The sequence below is a fragment of the Rhinolophus ferrumequinum genome, chromosome X (genome assembly GCF_004115265.2).
Source record: "Rhinolophus ferrumequinum isolate MPI-CBG mRhiFer1 chromosome X, mRhiFer1_v1.p, whole genome shotgun sequence".
In the NCBI taxonomy this organism is placed as follows: domain Eukaryota; kingdom Metazoa; phylum Chordata; class Mammalia; order Chiroptera; family Rhinolophidae; genus Rhinolophus; species Rhinolophus ferrumequinum.
The window spans coordinates 25,677,552-25,699,709 of record NC_046284.1 but is presented as its reverse complement, the minus strand read 5'-3'; the positions used below and the strand labels follow the sequence as shown (position 1 = coordinate 25,699,709).

The following is a 22,158-nucleotide window of genomic DNA, read 5'->3' as shown; positions in this document are numbered from 1 at the left end:
CTGTGCTATAAATTTTCCTTACAGCACTGCTTTGGCTGCATCCCACAGATTTTAATAGGTTGAATTTTCATTTCACTTCAGTTCTATGTATTTTTAAAGTTTCTTTAGATACTTCTGTGATCCATGGATTGTTTGGATGTGTTTTGTTTAATTTCCAAGTGTTTGAGGATTTTCCTTATTGATTTCTAGTTTAATTCCATTATGATCATAGAATATACGTATATGATTTAATTAATTAATTAATTAATTAATTTAATTGCCATTTATCAGGGTGGCAATGGTTAGTAAAATTACATAGGTTTCAAGTGTACAATTCTGTAATATATCATCTATATATCACATTGTGTGTTCGCCACACAGAGTTAGTTCTCCTTCCATCACCATAAATTTGCCCCCATTTATCCTCATCTACCACCACCCCCTTATCCTCTGGTAACCACTGAACTATTGTCTGTCTATGAGTTTTTGTTTCTTTATTTGTTTGTCTTGTTCCTTTGTTGTTTTCAGTTTTATATCCCACATATCAGTGAAGTCATATGGTTCTCGACTTTTTCTGTCTGACTTATTTCGCTCAGCATACTAATCTCAAGATCCATCCATGTTGTTGCAAATGGCAGTATTTCACCTTTTATTATGGCAGAGTAGTATTCCATTGTGTATATATACCACATCTTCTTTGTCCAATAATCTATTGAAGGACGCTTTGGTTGTTTCCATGTCTTGGCTACCATAAATAAAGCTGCAAGGAACATCGGAGCACATACATCTTTACGAATAAATGTTTTCAGATTTTTTGGGTAGATACCCAGGAGATGGATTGCTGGGTCACATGATGATTCTATTCTTAATTTATTGAGGAACCTCCACACTGCCTTCCATAGTGGCTACACCAATCTGCATTCCCACCAACAGTGTATGAGGGTTCCATTTTCTCCACAGTCTCTCCTGTACTCCACCAAAAAGCTATTAGAAGCAATAAATAAATACAGTAAGGTTGCCGGCTACAAAATCAACCTACAAAAACCCATTGTATGCCTATATATACTAACAATGAAATCTCAGAAAAAGAAAAAAAAGTCCTTTTGCAATTGCAACAAAAAGAATAAAATACCTAGGAATAAACTTAACCAAGGATGTGAAGGACCTATACACTGAAAACTGTAAGACATTTTTAAAAGAAATTGAAGAAGACACAAATAAATGGAAGGACATTCCGTGTTCATGGATTGGAAGAATCAACATAGTTAAAATGGCCATATTACCCAAAGCAATATACAGATTTAAATTTTAAAAAATTTGTTGAGGTTAGTTTTGTGACCCAAATATGCTATCTCAGTGAATGTTCAATTGGTACTTGAAAAAGTGTGTATTCTGCTGTTGTTGGGTGGAATGAGGTAGGTAATGAAAATGAGTAGACTGCCTAGATATTTTATTATAATTTGCAAGTGCATTTCGAATTTAACTGACATTTTTATTTCTTTTTTGGCAGGATCGCTCCTGCCTTGCTAAGACAGGCATCATATGGCACCATTAAAATTGGCATTTACCAAAGCTTGAAGAGGTTATTTGTAGACCGTTTAGAAGGTCAGCATAGACTCCTTATTTTCTTTTGGGGTAATACTCAAAGGGAATATTGAAATCATGCTTAGTAAGAAGTGTCTATCACAGGATGCGTGAGAATGGGTAACGGTTATTGCAAGGACAAACTGAGCTTGTAATGACTTGGGATTAATCTTTGTAGAAATGATATATGTATTAGAGTGACCTGCTCTTCTAGTTTGTCTCTTTTCCTATCAAAGAAAAACAGAGTGTGTGGTCATCACACAGGGAACAAGCTTGTCCAGAAAATTAATGCTGTTCTCATCAAGAGGACTTCAACTATAAGGACTTCTCTGTCTGCTGATTTTCATAAGTTTTGTTAGGTGGAGTGATTTTAGGCTATTATATTCTAGATTCTGATGTACTTATGGCCACCTTACCCACATTCAGTGTTATCATGTGTCTCTCTATTTGCTCTTGCAACATTTCCAGGCTGATGCTGTCTAAATGGTTATTTTACCACAGGCCTGGGTCTGTTGCATGGTTGGGGACTGTTGGAGAGCTTTTTGGTTTGTAATGTCCTTTGAATTGCTTTATTGTCCTAAATCAACTTTTTTCTGGAGCCTCTTTGAGTAATTCTCTTCCTAAAGTAGTTTCCTTTCACAGATTCTTCATTTGGATTTATCTAGTTTCTATTCATGGGCTCTTCATGGTGAGGAAGTGTGGTGAAGATTGAACTTTCACTTTAAAACAATATGCCCTGTGGGTTTTTGTTTTGTTTTGGTTAGCTGAGAGGATTTGGTTTCAAATGACTAGTTTTTCACATTTGTCTACAGGAACCTTCTGTAAATAAATAGAGGCTAGTAGATATCAAAGTCAGTCAAAATTAATATTTAGATATTTTTTGGTATAGACAAAGAGTTTATCTTTTAACATTCAGTTACTGAAATTTTAGAGTTGATGATTCTCCAGAAAAAAAAGACTTAAAAAATCATTTTCTTTAGATGGTTGAAATGATTGAAGGGGAAATACCGCATTCTGAACTTATGTGTGGTATTGGTAGTTATATAGAAATGTACACTTGAAACCTGTATAATTTTACTAACCAATGTTAACCCAATAAATTTAATAAAAATGTTTTAAAAAGAAATACAAATTGGCACTTACAAAATAGTCATGGGTATGTAAAGTACAGCATAGAGAATATAGTCAATAATGTTGCAACAACTATGTATATAGTGCCAGGGGTGTACTAGATTAATTGGGGGGATCACTGCATAAATTATATAAATGTCTAACCACTATGCTGTGCGCCTGAAACTAATATTATATAACATTGAATGTCAGTTGTAACTGAAAAAATGAAATAAATCAATAAATTTTAAAAATTACATTAATTTTATTAATTAAAAAAAACAAATGAAAATGTTCCAATTGGACGTGAGATGTATGATGTCAGCTGTAATAAAATGAAAATGACAAATGCAAAAAAAAAGAGAATAGTAAGACATGTTCCAGTGTCCTTTAGAAATACTTTTTTAAAAAAATAATGAATTATTTTTCACAATTTTTACATGTTTCAGTACTGATTTGGGATCTAGAAATGTTTGTTTATTTTCATAAGCTTTGTAGTTCATTTATGCAGTCTTTTCTCTGACTAGTGTTCCCTTCCTCTGATAACCCTTTTCTCAGAAACTGGCACCTAATGCAAGCAGACCTTCCCTTCTTTTTTTGCTCCTTTTTACAGATGAAACTCTTCTAATTAATATGATCTGTGGGGTAGTGTCAGGAGTGATATCTTCCACTATAGCCAATCCCACTGATGTACTAAAGGTAAGAGAGGTCTGGTAGTGTTGGATGTATGCACTGTGATGTGAAAAGAGCATGAACTTTGAGTCAGATTTGGGTTTAGATCCCCACTCTGTCACTTGCCAGCTGTAAAACTTTGGGCAAGTCACTTAAGTGTTTCAAGCCTCTGTTTCCTCGTTGGTAAAATGAAGATAATTTAGTATTTATTGCATAAGTTGTTAAGGATTATGGATAATATATGTCTACCTGCCTATCATTGTGTTTGGTAAGTAGTAGATGCTTAATAAATAGAAGTCATTTTGTTATGATATCCATTAATCCATTGCTCTTCGAACTAGACTATGTAAACTTCTATAGGTTCTTTCCAAGCGCTATGTGATTTTAAAGGAATCAATTTCCAGATCCCCTACTTTCATTTGTACTATTTTATAAAAGTGATCTGAGAGTGAACTTGTGTTTATGGTAATCTTTTCCCCACTTTACGAAAGAAAGGCATTTCCCCCACCCATTCTAAAGCTTAGTATGGTATATTGGACCTGTGATGTAACCTGGGATACCAAACAAAGGGATAAACTGAAATACAATGTTTAGAGAAGCTTCCTTTAATAACTATTTGAGGTACCTTAAGCCTATAATGCCTCTATCTTTACCTATCTTATCCATATTTCTATTAAGAGTGAGGTTTGACTTTAAAAATGGTATATTTTGGCTTGTGTTGGGATATTCTGAATTTAGAAGCAGAACAGGATAGGTTACTAGTGATGAGTTTTTGAAATATAATTGGATTTCTTTCAGATTTTATCAAAACAAATAATGAAACATTTATTTTAATAATATCAATCTTCATCTTATTTTATCTCATTAAATGGTAAACATTTTCTACTTATTAACTTAAACTTATGATTAATTAAATTATGATTGATTAAAAGCACTAAATATATCATACAATGTGTGACAGAATCCCAAGTTTTTAATAATTGTTTTAGAATGTGAAAAAAATGTAAGAGGACATATGCATTAATTATTTGAAGCCACAGGCAGCTAGGTTAGTGAAAGATCTATTGCAATTCAGAGAGTTTTGAGAACAAAGTGAGTGACTTGAAAAACATTACACGTGAAAGAAACCAGTGGTCGTTGATGGAGAAAAGATGCAATTATCTTTCTGGGTTGAATTGAGAGTAATTTAGCTACAGGATTTTTATATCACTTTTGATTTATAGAACAAGTATTTATGAAGAGAATTGACTGTATCCTAAAATTCTAAAATACTTGCAATATAATTACACTTGTTAGAATTTGCTTTTCAAGAACAATGATACTTAATTCCCTAAAGCTTCCTTTGTTATCCATCTGGGTCACAGACTTAATCACCTAAATGATTGGCTTCAGTTTCCTGTCTCTCTGACTTATCTGGTACAGTTAAAAGCATTGACCAATGCTACAATCTACCTTTTCCTTTCTTATATCTAGTAGGGCTGAGTGGTGCTGGGGGTGCGGGTTAGTCACAATTTTAGACTGTGACAATACCAGTCAATATAGGATTTATAATCACAGTTGGGCTGTTCAATCCTTTTACTTATCCTTGGACAGCTCTTTCTCTGACCTACTGTGTTTTGCTTCCTTGCCTTTATGCATGTAGTTCTCTTTCAGCCTCACTGCCTTTCCCTGCTTTGCTTATGAAATTATCGTTCAGGATTGCTCAGGAACAGGGCCAGGCCTTAGATGAGATAAGTGAGGTATGCCCCTTGGGTGTTAAATGTAAGGGGGAGCACCAAAAAACTCAGTAATCAAGAAGACTAACTTTCTATGCAATATTTTCAAAAAAATGAATGCAAAAATCAATGATGAACAAAATATCAATATTTTGTATAATTCATCTTACTCACTTCACTCTAATCCTTTCCTGTTGGAGCCATTCTTTAGTTAACAATTTTTATTTTTTAAGGAGTGCGCAGCTCACCGTGGCCCATGTGGGGATTGAACTGGCAACCTTGGTATTATTAGCAGCATGCTCTAAACCAACTGAACTAGCCGGCCACCCCTTTAGTTACAGTTTTGATATTTGGTTCATAGTGTTTTAATTTGGATTTTTGTGCGTTAATTTTGAATTTTTAAAATATTACATTAAGATATTATTTAATTGGATTACTGAGTGTGTTTGCATCCCCTTCCTACATTATGTGCCTGAGGAAAGTACCACACTTGCTTCACCCTAGTCCCAGCCCTGCTCAGGAATCACCTCCTTAAAGAAGTCTTCTACTTAACCATAGGGTATTTGTGGTTTCAATATGTCTTTGTGGTAGTTTCTATTCTGATTTAATTTGGGTTAGGTTTTTTATTTCAAAACTTATAGTAGTAGCAATTGACTTTCCACATAAAAACATGCTGCTGTTACATGATATTTATTGAAAAGCTGTGCTTCATGAAAATCAGGCCTACATTTGGGCCACTAGTATTTAGTGACTGACTACTGTGATTCTGCTATGTGTGCAGAGTCAGTGGGAAATTGAACTAAATCTTGCACATGGCATTTTAGTCTTATGATATATCTCCTTTTTTGTGCCTCTCAAAGGTCACTTTGCAGAATACAGTATCATTCGTTTTACAAATAAAAGTCAATTTAAGGTCTTGTAAGCCTAAAATTATATTTTAAAACATTTTTTTGCTTTTTATAATTGCATAGGGAATGCATGTGTAATGTAGAAAAAAGTGGAAGGCAGGAAAAAAAACCATGAAAGAGAAAAATGTTCAGGGTAGCCTCATCACTCAGACTTAAACCATGGCCAACATTTGGGTATGTATGTTCATCCAGTCTCTTTGTTGTGCATATGGTTATTTTTAAGTTTATATGCTTTTAATAAAAATGATATACCATGCACACTGCTTTAAAACCTGCTTTTTCTATTCAGCAATTGTTGACATTTTTCAATGTCAATAAATATTATTCTACAACAAAATTTTATGGTTGCATAGTATTCCATTAAGTGGATGGATGTACCATAATTTATGCAACAAATCCTATGTTCTTTTTGGACATGTAGGCTGCTTTTAATTTTTCACTAAACTAATCATTTTAAATGAATTGTTTTCTACCTTTACTGAGTACTTGTTCTCTCTTTTCCCAAAATTTTCTTCCAACTCCAGAAATGATGGACTTAGTATGGGAAATGTGAGGCTGATAAAAATCATCTTTATAAGATATACTTTGGCACAAATTACATTCTTTCTATATATATAATAGTTTAAGTCATTAATTTCATCATTATAACAGGCCGATTTTTCTGATAATTCCCAAATAAGGTTTTCTTAATTTTAAGTGAGTGAAACATCTCATTTTGGTTCTCTCTGTCAAAACAAAATGTTTGTCTCTACTTATTTTAGATTCGAATGCAAGCTCAAGGAAGTTTGTTCCAAGGTAGCATGATTGGCAGCTTCATTGATATATACCGACAAGAAGGTACCAAGGGTCTGTGGAGGGTGAGTACTCTTTTCCTGGTATTGTTCTATACTCAGTTCCTAGAATTTGCAAAGAATACGTTTTATATAAAGCCATAAAATTGTGAATTGTCATTTTATACTGTGTAAGATTCTTGGTAACCCAAAAAATAAGGCAAGAAGCTCTTATCACCTCTGAAAGGACCAAAACATTTCTTTATTTCTATTTATGTTTGGGGATTATATGTATGAGAGAAGTCATTACATTATTTGAGATAGCCATTTTGGTTTGTTCAAATTCACAGTGAATTTAGTTCTTCAATATATTTGTGCCAGTTTTGTACTAACAGCAGTGTCTGTTTATGAAAGTCTCTGTAGTGCTTATGTTCTAAAGTTCTTACCTAAAACAACTTTTTGAACCTTCTGAAAGGTAACAGATGCACTATAATATTCTGAGAAAATACATAAAAGAGAAAAAAGTCCAGTAAGTTCTACTAACTAGAGATAATCACTGTTAACATTTTGTCATATTATCTTTCAGTCTCCTATCTATACTTTTTGTTGTTGTTCCTACAACGTTTTATGCTATTTTAATCATTTAAGTTTGTAAAACTAAGTAAAACTACTAGTAGAATATGCAGAGAGTAGAATGGGAAGTCTATTAATAGACTCTTAAAAAAGAAAGCTTTACTTTTTTTCTTCCTATATAAGTTTCCCCAAATTCTTAAGAAAATTTTCAAACATACAGAAAAGTTGAATAGCTCAATAAACACCTACACACATGGATTAAATAACTGTTAAAGTTTGGCCGTGTTTGCTTTATCTACTTATGTGTGTGTACTCACATATACATATATACACACACAGTTTTTTGTTGTTGGTTTTTTTTGTTGTTGTTGTTTTTTTTTTTTTTTTTTTTTTGCTAAACTACTTGAAAGGAAGTTGTACACATTATGGTATTCTCCAAACACTTCATTATGCATCTTCTAAGAATAAGGACATTTTCCTACGTAATAGCAATATCATTATCACACCTAAGAAAATTAACAATAAGTCCCTAATACCTAACATCCAGCCCATATTCAAGTTTCCTTTATTGATGAGACCAGGCCAGCTTTCTTATAGAATGTTTCCTCACATTTCCCCTGTGTTTCCGGTAAACTTGAAGTTAGGTCTCTTGGCTTGATTAGATTCACGTTATACATTTTTGGTAAGAGAACTTGATAAGTGACATTGTATTTCATACTGCATCACAGCACAAGGCACATAATGTTAGATTATCCCACAGTTCGTGATGACAAATTTGATTACTTGGTAAGATGATGTCCACCAGATCTCACCAATGTAAAAGATAAGTTGTTTCCCCCTTTGCAATTAGCAAGTAATCTGTAGGGTGATATTCTAGCATCATATATGTATCCTATTACCTAATAACATTTCACCCCATGGTATTAGCATCCATTAATGATCCTTAAGGTTTGCTTTTTTAACAGTAGGGTGTACGTTCTTGATTAGTTTAATTTAAAACCAGAAAATGGAGGGGGGTGGCCGGTCAGCTCAGTTGGTTAGAGCATGGGGCTAATAACACTAAGGTTGCTGGTTCGATCCCCGCATGGGCCACACACAGTGAGCTGCACCCTTCTTAAAAAAAAATGGAACTAACAATAACTTTTTTACAAACTAATGCTAAAGGAAAGACATAGAGCAATAAATAGAATTGGAGATTTTGTCAGGGGAACACAGCAACTTTACTTTTAATTAAAAATAGTTGTAGTAATCTGCACATAACATGAAATTCACCATCTTAACCATTTTTAAGTGTATAGTTCAGAAGTGTTAAGTATATTTACTTTGTTGTACAACCAATCTCCAGAATTCTTTCATCTTGCATAACTGGAAATCCGTACCCATTGAACAACAACTTCCCATTTGTCTCCCAGCCTCCCCCCACAGCCCTTGGCAACCACCCTTCTACTCTCTGTCTCTATGAATTTGACTATTCTGGGTACCTCATATAAATGGAATCATATAGTATTTGTCTTTTGTGACTAGCTTATTTCACTTAGCATGATGCCCTCAGTGTCCATTCATGTTGTCACAAGTATCAGACTTCATTTCCTTTTTAAGGTTGAATAATATTCTATTGTGTGTATATACCATATTTATCTGTTCATCTGTTAACAGACATTTAGGTTGTTTCTCTGTCTTGGCTCTTGTGAACAATGTTGCTATGAACATGGGTATGCAAAGACTCTGATTTCAGTTCTTTTATGTATATACCCCAAAGTGGGATTGCTGAATTGTGTGGTAATTATATGTTTAATTTTTTGGAGAAATGAACATAGCTGCTTTTATGATCCAGGCTACTCACATCATCCATGCATGTAAGGTAAAGAAGTGAAATATATTGTGTTATGTATTCTTTTGACACAAATGTGTTATTTGCATATTAAAATACAGAATTATTTCTTCATTTCAACAAGGAAATATGTTTGCATTTTTCTCCAAACGCATGGTCCTCTTTTTGTATATCTTGTTTTCCTGTTTTGATTGTAACACGAGTACTGGAAACATTTCACTTTCTTCCTAACTCTATTGTAAGAAATAATAGCATGAGTACAATAATAAAGCACAACTGGCACTACTGCCAGATTTCGAGATAGTGGAGTGGTGGGGACTGTGGTAACTGAAAAGCACTGCCCTGCTCATTGCTGCCGGGCACGATGTGAGTTCAGTGTTGCCAAATTTTCTGGATTTTCAAGAGAATCTGGAAATCTGTGTTCTTATGTGAAGTGTCCTGGTTTCTTATATGTTGACAGCTAATTCAGCCTTCTAGAAACACTGGCCAAACAGAACATGTCTGTGGTCTGAATTTGACCCGTGGGGTCCAGCTTGAGGCCTTATTGTTCACTAAAGTAGTCTTCTGTAAAGGTCGTCTCCTAACAGAGTCGAGCAGGTAGAAGGATCTGAGAGGAAGGCACTGTTGGACCAGACAGCCCAATCAGCAGAATCAAACATCTGATGACAGCACAGCTACATCACTTCCACTTTATAAACTGAGTTAGGGATTTTAGAGATTATTAAACACTTTAATATGGCAGGTATCCCAAAAGGCAGTTATTCCCACAGTATATTATTTTCAACTTTAAATGACATTTAAACACGGTTATAAAATGTTCATTGTGAATTTTTTAAACATAGAAAGGCTTAAAAATGAAAATTCACTGATCTGTTATCCTAATCCCAGATAAAAAAATATATCTTGGTGTATTTCCCTCTAGTCCTTTACAGAACTTTGGCGTGTGTGTATATACCCTTTCCCCGAAGTTAGAATAATATTAGGTTGGTGCAAAAGTAATTGCAGTGTTTGTGGTTTTTAACCTTTTAAACCACAATTACTTTTGCACCAACCTAATACTATATGTAATGTTATGTGTTGCCTTCTTTAAGGTTATATCATAAGTATTTTCTTGTGTCATCAGTATTCTTGAAAAACTTGACTTTTAATGCTCTAGCAGCCCTGCATTGTAATGTGAGCTGTGAAAGGAGTATTGTGCTAGTGAGTGAAATGCTGGTAGTGTTACCATGGGAGGACTTGTAAGGAAGTACCCCTTTTTGCCTTTGCTTTCTCCCTAACTGCATCATGCTTTTACTGTCATCCTAGTGTGGCCTTTCTACACATCCTAAAATTCTGTGAATTAAACTTGGAAGCTCTTCTCTCCCCACTGGCTTTCGCTTCATGGTTTTATTGTATTTTTATAAGATCTTTAAATTCACGTACAATAAAATCCACCATCTTAAAGTGTACAATTTAATAGTTTTTAGTATATTCACAGACTCGTGCAACCATCACTGCTGTCTAAGTTTAGAACATTTTCGTTACCACAAAAAGAAACCTCATACCTATTAGCAGTCACTTCCCAAGTCTCCCAGCTTTCCTAGCCCTAGACAATCACTAATCTACTTTCTGTTTCTACAGGTTTGCCAATTCTGGCATTTCGTATAAGTGGACTCATATGATATTTGGCCTTTTGTGACTGGTTTCTTTCATGTAGCATGCTGTTTTCAAGTTTCATCTATGTTTTAGCATTTATCAGTACTTCATTTCTTTTTATGGCTGAATAATAATTCCATTGTATGTATATACCACATTTTGTTTATCCCTTCATTAATTAATAGGCATTTGGGTCGATTGTACTTTTTGGCTGTTATGAATAATGTTGTTATGAACATTCATGTACAGGTTTTTGCATGAATATGTGTTTTCAGTTCTCTTGGGTATATATCTAGGTGTGAAACTGCTGGGTCATATAGTAATTCAATGTTTAACTTTTTGAGGAATTGCCAGTGTTTTCCACAGTGGCTGCCCCATGTTACATTCTCACCAGGAGTTTCTCCACATGCTCACCAGCACTTGTTTTTTTTTTCGTTTGTTTGTTTTTTTATTTATTATTATAGCCATCCTAGTGGGTGTGTAGTGGTATGTCTTTGTGGTTTGGATTTGCCTTCCCCAATGACTGATGATGTTGAACATCTTTCCATGTGCTTATTGGCCATTTGTGTATCTTTTTTGAGGAAATGTCTGTCTAGATCTTTGCCCATTTTTTAAATTGGGTTTGTCTTTTTATCATTGTGTCATAAGAGTCCTTTATTTATTCTGGATACTAGTCGTATCAGGTATATGATTTGCAAATATTTTCTCCCATCCTGTAGGTTGTGTTTTCACTTTCTTGACGGTATCATTTGAATCACAAAAATGTTTAATTGTTATAAGTTCAGTTTATCCATTTTCTTTCTTTCGTCACTTGCGTTTTGGGTGTCATGTCAGTGATACTATTTTCAGTACAGTAAGTGAATTGGTAATTTATGAATGTCCCAGTATTAGGCATTGATTTGAAAGAGTCACTTCTGTCCTTTAGACTTGGATATTTCTGTCACTTTTTAACTCCCAACATATTTTGTTTACTTTTAGACTTATGTGACTATCTGTGTCTGATGTCATTCATGTTTTGTAGGGTGTTGTCCCAACTGCTCAGCGGGCTGCTATCGTTGTGGGAGTAGAGCTACCAGTCTATGATATTACGAAGAAGCACTTAATATTGTCAGGGGTGATGGGAGACACAATTTTAACTCACTTTGTGTAAGTATGATAAGTTGTACTCATGCTGTATTTCCAGTATTTTGAGCCCAAAAAGATCTTTCACTGAAATCCTTATGTAGAATTGATACCTTTAGTCTACATCCCAGATTCTGTGGGCACTTTGGTACTTGGGGGCAGTGTCTAGTACAGCAGCCTATCAGAAGTCTGTAGGGTTTGCAATTGCTCACACACAGCCTCTATATCTAATAAGCTCATCTGTTATTTGCTTTGGTTAATTTTGGATCAGAAAGCAAACTTTTCTCAATGAGATTCAGAAAAAAAGGTGGTATTTTGTAGGGCTCGCGGTATGATGTCACTGTTTTGGGCTGATTACTGTTGTCAGTCTCATCCTACATTTTCTTCATCTTGCAACTTTTATAATATTTTACTACTCAAATACATTTGGCATATGATGCTGTGGTTTGAAAAATTTACATAACTAATACATGATGCATGACATTTCCTCCTTAGGGATCTTGCTATAGTTATAAACTGTCCCCTTTAAAAAAATAAAAGGCTGTCTGAGTTTCAGATTGAAAAGTGAGGGGGGCAACTTTTGAATGATGCCTCTTTAGAAAATATTAGGTTGGTGCAAAAGTAATTGTGGTTTTTACAATTATTTTTAACCTTTTAAACTGCAATTACTTTTGCACCAACCTATATTTACTTTCTCTTTAGATTGTAATGAAAGGCATGTGCCAGATTTTATCTGATGAGTGACTCATTGTACGTTTAAGTTTGGCCTCATTTCTGTTTAGTGGGCAGGGGTGAGAGTGGGGCAATCTATTGTCTTAAAGTGTTCATCTTTAGTTCCAGCTTTACGTGTGGCTTGGCTGGGGCTCTGGCTTCCAATCCAGTTGATGTAGTTCGAACTCGCATGATGAACCAGAGGGCAATCGTGGGACATGTGGACCTCTACAAGGGTACTTTGGATGGTATTTTAAAGGTACGCTCACTGTGAGCTTGGATTACATTTTTAATTTTCTCTGATGCTTCAGACCTTCTTTCAAGCCTTATTCTTAGTCACTACATATCATTCTAAAGTTGGAAGAATCATTATGTGTATTTTAGCAGCCTCTCAGAGTAGTTCTCAGGTAGAAAAGCTGTTCCCTTGGCAATCACCTGATGCACAGTGGTCCTTAACATTATTACTCCAATATGAATGCTTGAGACTGCAGTAAACATTTATCAATAGCACCGTGTAGAATTATTGATTAAAGGTCTTAACATATCTCACATTTGCCTGCTTCAAAAAAGATGGAGACCCTATTGTAGAAAATCTGGTACTCAATTTCATTTCAGCATTGTGCTATTGTTCATACTTTGAAAATTTCTGCTATGTTATGCATGTAAAAAGCTGAATATCGTAAATGTATTATATAATCACTGGTGATAATACTTCTACAAAAAAAAATAAATTTGAGGCTAAAATATGATAGTGCCATATGGTTCCTCTGTGTTCAATTTAGTTTAATAAGTATTTATTATATATCAGGCACATTTTAGTAGGTACAGAGAAAATATAGGGTACTGGGGGTGTACAAACAGATAATCAACACAGCTTGGTAAGTTATAAACTCAGATCTATGGGAGGAAATTTTAGTCCAATTTGGAAATTTGGGATAGACTCCCTGCAGATGGTGGCATCTAGAGTAATACTAACTCATATATGTTGAGTGCTTTACTATGCATCAAGAACTGTCCTAATGAGACTTAACATATCATTTAAGTGGTGACCATGTGGTGACATTCATCGACAGAGGCATCACAGGGAGAGGAACAGGTTTTGTGGGAGACATCATAGTTTTAGACACTTGGTTTGAGGTGTATGAGGAACACCCAGTGGGTATATTTGGATATCTTAGTCTTAACTTAGGGGAGAGTTCATGGGTGTAGAGAATTCAGAGCCTTGGCAATCTGTGGTGTACAGGTGTCATGTGACTGTGGAGGGGGAGACCAAGGAGAGTAGGTCACAACTTTTTTTTGCCTTCCTAGTACACTGGAGTGTTATAAAACTCCTTCCCTTATTAGCGATTCACAGAGGCAGTGATTCTCAGACTCTGAGGAGTAGAGTTTGGCAAAAGCCCCCCTTGCTATTTCTCACAGCTTACCCTTCCACTTCACAATCACTGGTATAGAGAGAAGAGTAGGGCCAAGGAAAGAACTCTGGGGAAATACCAGTTTTTAAAGACTTGGCAGATAAGGAGCCCAGGAAAGACACCAGAAGATAACAGTTCAAAAGATGTGAGGAAACTTAGAAGAGATTAGTGTCATGGAAGCCAAGGGAGTAATGAGTTTCAAGAAGGAATGAGTAGTTATTTAATGTCAAATGAAATAGAGAGATCCAGTATAAGTATCTGCAAAGTATCTGTTGGATTTAATATATTCTAGAGGAGGTTTGCTGGATTGGTGTTTGTAAAAGCCAGGTTGCTGTACACTGAGGAGTATGTATCATTCATTCATTCAATACAAAAATGTTTAAGTGTCTTTTTTTTTGCAAGTTACTCATAATGTTTATGTTTGTTTTGTGCCACGTACTGTTCTAGGTTTGTGAACAAAAAAGTCCCAGCTTTCATGACACTGTAATTCTAATAGGAAGAGACAGATAAACACATAGGAAGTGAGGATAGACAGACAAATATAAAATACTCTTTCAAAAAGGTTGGCTAAGAGGAACTAGAAGGTACAATAATATGGTAATAACTAGTGTTTACTGAATGCCGGTTATGTGCCATACATGGTAACAAGTCTGTTCACTTACAGCAACCCTATGGAATAGATATTATCTTTCTCATTTTGTAAATGAGGGAATTTAAGTTCAGAGTAGCTGAGTATTTATCCAAGATTATACATCTAGTAAGTGGCAAATCTGGGGTTTAAAACACAGTCTGTGTGATTCCAAAGTTTGTACTTGTAACTACTATGCTGTGTTGTATTGGCAGAAACGTATTTTCATGTTGGCAGTAACCTAGTAACCTTTAAGTACTTATATTTACTCATTAACTTATTTAGTATTAGAGTTCTTTAAAATGATTTCACTCTATATTGTCATTATATGTAATGGCATTATACTTTAATATTTCATCTCTAAGAGTCCCAAAACACTTTGGTGAATGGAATTATGCATTCATCTCTGACATGGAAACAAACAAGTGCAAATGTCATCCTGTCACTTCTATCTTAAAACTATTGAATGGCTTCTCATACACCCGAGACACATATGATTTGACCCTTTTTTACCCCCACAGCCTTACCTTTGCTACCTTTATTTTGTGTTTCAGACATACTGAACAATTTCTAGTGCTAGACTTTCTTTCCCAAGTTTTCACCCATGCCATATACTTTGTTAGATACCCTAAATATGCCTTTCAGTTGGCTAGCCCCATTCTTCAGATCCCATTTCTATTTCATAAAGGCCTTGCCTGATCGTTGAACTAGGTTTTGTGTACATAGTTTCATGCACTTGCTCTATCATAGCATTTATTATATTAAAAAATCTTTATTGAGGACTAATTCACATATCATAAAAATCACCTATTCAAAGTGGCTTTTGGTATATTCACAGATATCTGCAACCATCATCGCCACAGTCAATTTTACAACATTTTCATTACCTCAGAAAGAAAACCCATGTCCTTTAGCTATCACCTCTCACCCGCCAGCCCTAAGAAACCACTAATCTACTTTCTATCGCTACAGATTTGCCTATTCTGGGTATCTCATATAAATGGGAGCATTCAATATGTGACCTTTTTGACTGGCTCCTCTCATTTACCATAATGTCTTAAGGTTCATCCATGTTGTAGCATGTATCAGTACTTTGTTCCCTTTTATTGCTGGATAATATTCCATTGTATGGCTCTATCACATTTATTCACATTTGTTACATTTCATTATAATTACTTTTAATGTCTGTCTGCCCGCCCCAGTAGATTTTAAGTTCCTTGAAGGCAGGACCATGTACATCTTGTTTATCACTTTATCCTTAGCAAATTATTATTTTCCCCCTTCTTCCGCCTACCCCCCTACTCTGGTTCAAGCCCTTGTTTCTCAGTCTAGTTGTGTAGGACACAGCTCCCTGGCCCATGCTGGTATTATGAGCCTTGTGCTCCCTCCGGCTGAGGCAGTGGGTCAGCCTCTCCATGGAGAGCTGTTGTTCACAATCTTAGCTGTAGAGGGCGCAGCTCACTGGCCCATGTGGGAATCCACCTGGCAACCTCGGTGTTAGGAGCACTGGGCTCCAATCACCTCAGCCACTGGGCCGGCCCAGCAAATTATTTATTGAATGAATGCATAACTTCATGAAGTAACCTGTTGTCTCTGTTTATCTATAGAAATTCTTGTTTGTTTTTACCCAACTTCCTCAAGCCAAAAAGAATGCCTCCCAGTTCTAATGTTCTGAAGAAGTTGGTCACTGTTTTGGAGCTTTATAAGGATTCCGATGACTCATGGGTGGTTAGAGACCCTCACTATGTTAGTGTGTTCATTTATTCAACAAATATTTATTCACATATTTATTGGAAACTTTACTGTGCCAGACAGTGTTAGGTGGTGGGGATATAATCGTGAACAAGAAAAACATAGTCCCTGCTTCCCTGGAGATTACATTATAGTTCAGGGAGGCAGACAATAAACATACAAATAACAAACAGTATAATTTCAGATAGAAGTAACTGCTATGAAGAAACTAACAGAGCATAATGAGGTAGTGATTTCGTGATGGTGGTGGGAGACTACTTCAGTTAGGATGGCCAGGAAAAGGTTGCGAGGAGGTAACATTTGAGCAGAAATGTGAATGATGAGAAGAAAGTGACCACGTGAAGATCTGAGGCAAAAGTATTTTATAATGAAGGAACAGGTACAAAGGCCCTCAGTTGGGAATGAGCTGGACATGTTCAAGGGTTAAAAAGAAGGCTAGTGTGGCTAGATGTGGGGAATGAAGGAGAAAGTAGTAGGAAATGAAACTGGAGAGAGAGGCAGGGACTAAATCGTGAGATCCTGTGGGTCATCACAGAATACTTGCAATTAGAATGAAATTCCCTGGGAAGTCATTGGAGAGCTTTAAAAGGGAAAGTGATTTATAATTTTAAAAGATTGTTTTGGTTTCCAGGTGGAGATTGTAGACCAGTTAGCAGGCTTAGTGTGGTAGTCCAGGTGAGAGGTGATGAGGTTGGATTGTATCTCTAAGGTCCCTTGTAATAGCAGTCTGTGATTCTGTGTTACTGCATCTGGGCTTTATTTTGGCTGATTTTCACAATTTTCCAACATCAGTTTTGGTCTGAGACCTTCAGCATTTGCAGATGATCCATTGGGGGCAGCATATTACCACAGTTTCCATAAATACTGCCCTTATTATGTTACTCCTTATTATATTTGCTCCAAAAAGAAAAAAAAAAAAAGGTCAGTAAGGATAAATATATTGAATATTTTTTTTAAATTTTAAGTATAGTTGTACACAACATTTTATTAATTTCAGGTGTACAATGTAGTGATTCAACATTTATGTACCTTACAATATGATCACCATCATATGACACAGCAATTCTACTTCTGGGTATTTATCCAAAGAAATCCAGTGTTTTTTTTTTGTTGTTGTTGTTTGTTTGTTTTAGTTTCAGGTTCAAAATAGTGTAATAATTAGGCATTTATACCCCTCACAAAGTGATACCCCCCGCCCCCAATCTACTACCCCTCTGACATCATATATAGATGTTCCAATTCCATTGACTCTATTCCCTATGCTGTCCTTTATATCCCTTGACTATATATATATATATTGTTATAGTTGACATCATTATTATTCAGCTTCAGCTTCAGTGGTCAGGCATCACTGCAGTGGTCAGACATGTACACCGTCCATGAAGTGGTCTCCCTAATAAGACAAGTGTCCATCAGATACCCTACAAAATCTTTACAGCATTATTGATTATATTCCCCAAACTGTCTTTTGTATCCCCGTGGCAATCTTTTGGTTACCAATTTGTGCTTTCTAATCCCTTCACCTTCTCCCTCATCTGCACCCCACTCCCATCTAGCAACCATCAGCTTTTTCTTTATATCTCTGAGACTGTTTCTGGTTAGTTTGCTCATTTATTCTATTCTACACATTCCACATATAAGTGAGATCATATGGTACTTGTCTTTCTCCGTCTGACTTGTTTCACTTAGCATAATGTTCTCTAGGTCCATCCATATTGTTGCAAATGGTAAGATTTCATTCTTCTTTATGGCTGCATAATACTCCATTGTATAAATGTACCACAGTTTCTTATCCAGTCGTCTACCGATGGGCATTTCTGTTGTTTCCATGTGTTGGGTATTGTGAATAGCCCTGCAATAAACATAAGGGTGGATATATTTTTTCGAATTAGCTGTTTGGATTTCTCTGGATAGGTAAGAGTGGAATTGCTGGGTCATAAGCTAGTTCCATTTCCAGTTTTTTTAGATACCTCCATCCTGATTTCCATAGTGGCTGCACCAATCTGCAATCCCACCAACAGTGCACGAGGGTTCCCTTTTCTCCACATCCTCGCCAGCACTTATTGTTTGTTGATTTATTGATGATAGCAATTGTGACTGGAGTGAAGTGGTATCTCATTGTGATTTTTATTTGCAAGAAATCCAGTGTTCTTAATCTACAGGATGGGATAAGGGATATTTATAAGTCTGGATATTCATATTATTGTTTGATCCAGGTAGATCCGTTTTTTAGTATAGCAGTGGGTTTCACTTCACCAGTAGAAAGACAAATAACATTTTTTCAAGTCTAACACAATGCTTAACACACAGGAGTTACTTAATAGATATTTGTCCATTACATAGGAACTGTTTCTGTAGGCTGAATTCAACATGCACTACCAGTTTATATCCTTTGGTATGTATAATTTGTCATTTAATTACAGTAACCACTCAATTGGTGTGTATAAACCCCCATTATATGAAACAGGAGACCTGAGCTCAAAGCAATTCACATCATCCATCACGTAATCCTCAAAGCATTCACATGAGATAGGCCATGGCATTACAGACAATTTACAATGATGATACAGACTCAGAGGATAGTGACTTGCTGAACTCCCTGGTCTCTTCCCTTGCTTTGGTTTTCTTATTAGCACTTATTTCTGAAAATTTTATATGTATATGTACTCTACTGGAGCTGACAAACAAATACACAAAGATATATTTGTTTGTCAGCTCCACTAGAGTACACACTTCATGAGGGCAGGGACTGTATAAGTTATCTCTTGCTGTGGAAAATTACTCCAAAACTCAGTGCCTTAAAACAAGCGTTTATAATGTCACATTTTCTATGGGTCAGGAATTCAGAAGCAGTTTAGCTGAGAGATTTCAGTTTAGGGTCTCTCATGAGATTGTAATCTAGACATCAGCTAGGGCTGCAGTCATCTGATGGTTTGACTGGGTCTGGGATAGATGCTTCAAAGATCCCTCACGTAGCTGTGAGCAGGAAGCCTGCATTCCTCTCTGGCTGTTGGCTAGAGGCCTTAGTTTCTTACCGTGTGGGCCTCTCTTCATGACATAGAAGCTGGTTTCCTCCAGAGTGAATGAACCAAGAGAGAACAAGGCATAAGCCTTATTATATACATAAAATGTCTTTTATAACAAAGCACTGGAGGTGACATATGTTCACTACTGCCATATTCTGTTGGCAACACAGACCAATCCTGATATATGTGGGAGGGCCTACACAAGGATGTGAATAACTGGAGATGGCTTTCATTGGGGGTCATCTTGGAAGCTGGCTACCTCAGATACTTTCTCTTGTTTACTAGTATTACTATTACCTCCGCATCAAGAATACCTTGCATATGGTAGGTGCTTAATATTTGTTGAAAGAGTGGGTGGATGCATTTAGATTACATATTAATTCAAATTTATGTCTTCAAAAAAAAAGACCATTCATGGAGTCATAAGTTGTTGGGAGAGGGGCATGGAAAACGAGTACTAAAATAAAACTAATTGTCGGATATAAAGAATGAGGGGAATTTACTCTTTTTTTAATTGTATCTTTCTCTCAGATGTGGAAACATGAGGGCTTTTTTGCACTCTATAAAGGATTTTGGCCAAACTGGCTTCGACTTGGACCCTGGAACATCATTGTATCCTTTTAGAGCATGAGAATGAAAGCAATGCTTTAAGATCCCAGGTTATTCTAGACTATGGGAAGGAAAATTTGATTATTGAAGCCTTTAGGTAAGTGAGAAATTCAAATACTCTTATGGTGATCATTAAGGATGGAACTAAGAAATGGCTTTCAGTTGGAGTCTAATACAAACTGAAGGGAGCAGAAAAGACATGATAAACTTTTTTTTTTTTACTTAAAAAAAAAATAAACACAGCCAGATTTGGAAGGGGTTCTGAAGTTTTCGGAAACCTTGCTGGGAGATGCCCATAGAAAAGTCCATGCTGAGGTGGTCCATATTTCCTACCCCCTAACTATGGGACAAAAATAGCTGGGGAATAATAAGATAGAAAATACTCATAGGATGAAGGAATCCAGGGCCAAGTAGAGCTCTTTCCAGGGGTGAATCTCCTTCCTTTAGCTGTGTTTGAGTGCCTTCTATGTGCAGAGCCATGAGTTGGATACTGTGTGTGGTGTTGTGTGTATAGTGGTGAGCATTGCAGGATTGAGAAGTAATTCCTTGCCTTTGTGGAGTCTATAGGTTGACGGAGATAGTATCTCTCTCCTTCCTTGGGATGACACTGATCACCTAATTTCTAACAATTTCTCTGACACTGAATTATATATTGTCATTGATGTTCTTGGTGTGTGTGTGTGTGTGTGTGTGTGTGTGTGTGTGTGTGTGTGTGTATGGCTTGTTTGTCCCTGAAGACTATAAATATGGTGGAATTTTAATTTTTTTATATTGCTAAATGCCAATGATCATAATGGGCACATAGTGGGCACTCAGTGCATGTTTGATGATGTACCAGGTGTTGTTTTTAAAAAGACTTTTAAGCAAGTGCAACTTAGAATAGCACAGCCTAGGTACGTTAATTTATTAATAAGATAATGCAATACACAATTTTAGAATTGGGTTTGGCTTTCAGTATTAACCCACTGATCTTCCATGACTTCCTCTTCAGTTTTTTATTACATATGAGCAGCTTAAGAGGCTTCAAATCTAAGGCCTGAATTATATGTGAGCCACGCCCTGTCAACCTTTCTACTCTTTTCTCTTTACCCTTGTTCAAATGTATTTTGACACAGTTGTAATGTTTCATGAATCATTGGTCTCCCAAAGGCCTCTTGATAGAAGAACAATAGGATGGTTCAGAATTGTTCATGTATTTGTGTTATTACCGTGTTAACTTTTCCCTGAGAGAAAATGTTAACATTGAGACTCTGGCCCCGGATTGGTATCTTCTATGAAGATGGATACTAATGGGTATTCAAAATGGCATTCAAAATGACATTCAAAATGGCCTTCTTTTCAAATGTGGGTTAAATGTAGTTGATTAGTCCCAGATTTGGGCTAGAGCAGAAGGCATAGGCCAGGGCAGTTACTGCTATGTATGTTACAGACCTCGGTTATCATTAAAGTATTTATTGGCAGAATCACTTTGACTTTGTCTTCATTTACTATTTTCTTCTTTGCGACTACTCTTTAAATTACATTCTCCAGAAAATGATAAAGAGAAGGTGAATATGAAATTGACTCTGGACTCTTAAAGCACATTTATGGGAACAGACTAATTGCATGGTGCTTTCTCACTGCCATTCATTGTTATAATGCTGCTTACTTGTTAAACATTAAGCAAGTGGTTCTTTCCTAAGCATGAGTAAACAAACAGCTCATTTGGAAGTTTCCACAGATAAAATGCTAAAAGAGGCTTAAAATAGAACCCTGTGCTAGGGTTCTAATTGTCTTACAAGTAAAAAGGTTTGGCTACTTTCTTGTACTAGGACAGTAAGTGCCTGCTACATTGTAGGCACTCAGATATTTGTGGAATGAGTAGTTTAGTTCTTCATCTTTATCCATTCATTCATTTGTTCAAAAAACATTTATAATGTATCTCTTATGTCGCACATGCTGAGAATATAAAAAATAAGACAGTCTCTGTTTTCAAGTTCACATTATAGTAAGAGAAACAGATGTAAGTAGATAATTACAGTATGTACTAAGGTACATGTGAGAAATGAACAAAGTGCTACAGAAATATAGAGAAGGGAACAGCCAATTACCTAGGGGATTGTCAAAAAACTTCATAGTGTA

The 22,158-nt window shown here is 35.9% G+C and overlaps 1 protein-coding gene across 3 annotated transcripts in view; it reads left to right on the top strand.

Moving 5' to 3' along the window:
- SLC25A14 (solute carrier family 25 member 14) overlaps window positions 1–21,504 on the top strand; it is a 32,637-nt gene extending 11,133 nt beyond the window's left edge. For 2 of the 3 annotated variants that reach the window (XM_033107248.1, XM_033107267.1), the window contains 7 exons: window positions 1,490–1,584; window positions 3,287–3,372; window positions 6,730–6,825; window positions 11,799–11,923; window positions 12,734–12,869; window positions 19,960–20,040; window positions 21,029–21,504. In XM_033107248.1, coding sequence (XP_032963139.1) covers window positions 1,490–1,584; window positions 3,287–3,372; window positions 6,730–6,825; window positions 11,799–11,923; window positions 12,734–12,869; window positions 19,960–20,040; window positions 21,029–21,070 — 661 coding nt within the window. In that variant the 3' untranslated portion in view covers window positions 21,071–21,504. The remainder of the gene's footprint in view (window positions 1–1,489; window positions 1,585–3,286; window positions 3,373–6,729; window positions 6,826–11,798; window positions 11,924–12,733; window positions 12,870–19,959; window positions 20,041–21,028) is intronic. The other variant, XM_033107259.1, reaches the window with a different exon arrangement.
- The last annotated feature ends 654 nt before the right edge of the window (window positions 21,505–22,158 follow it).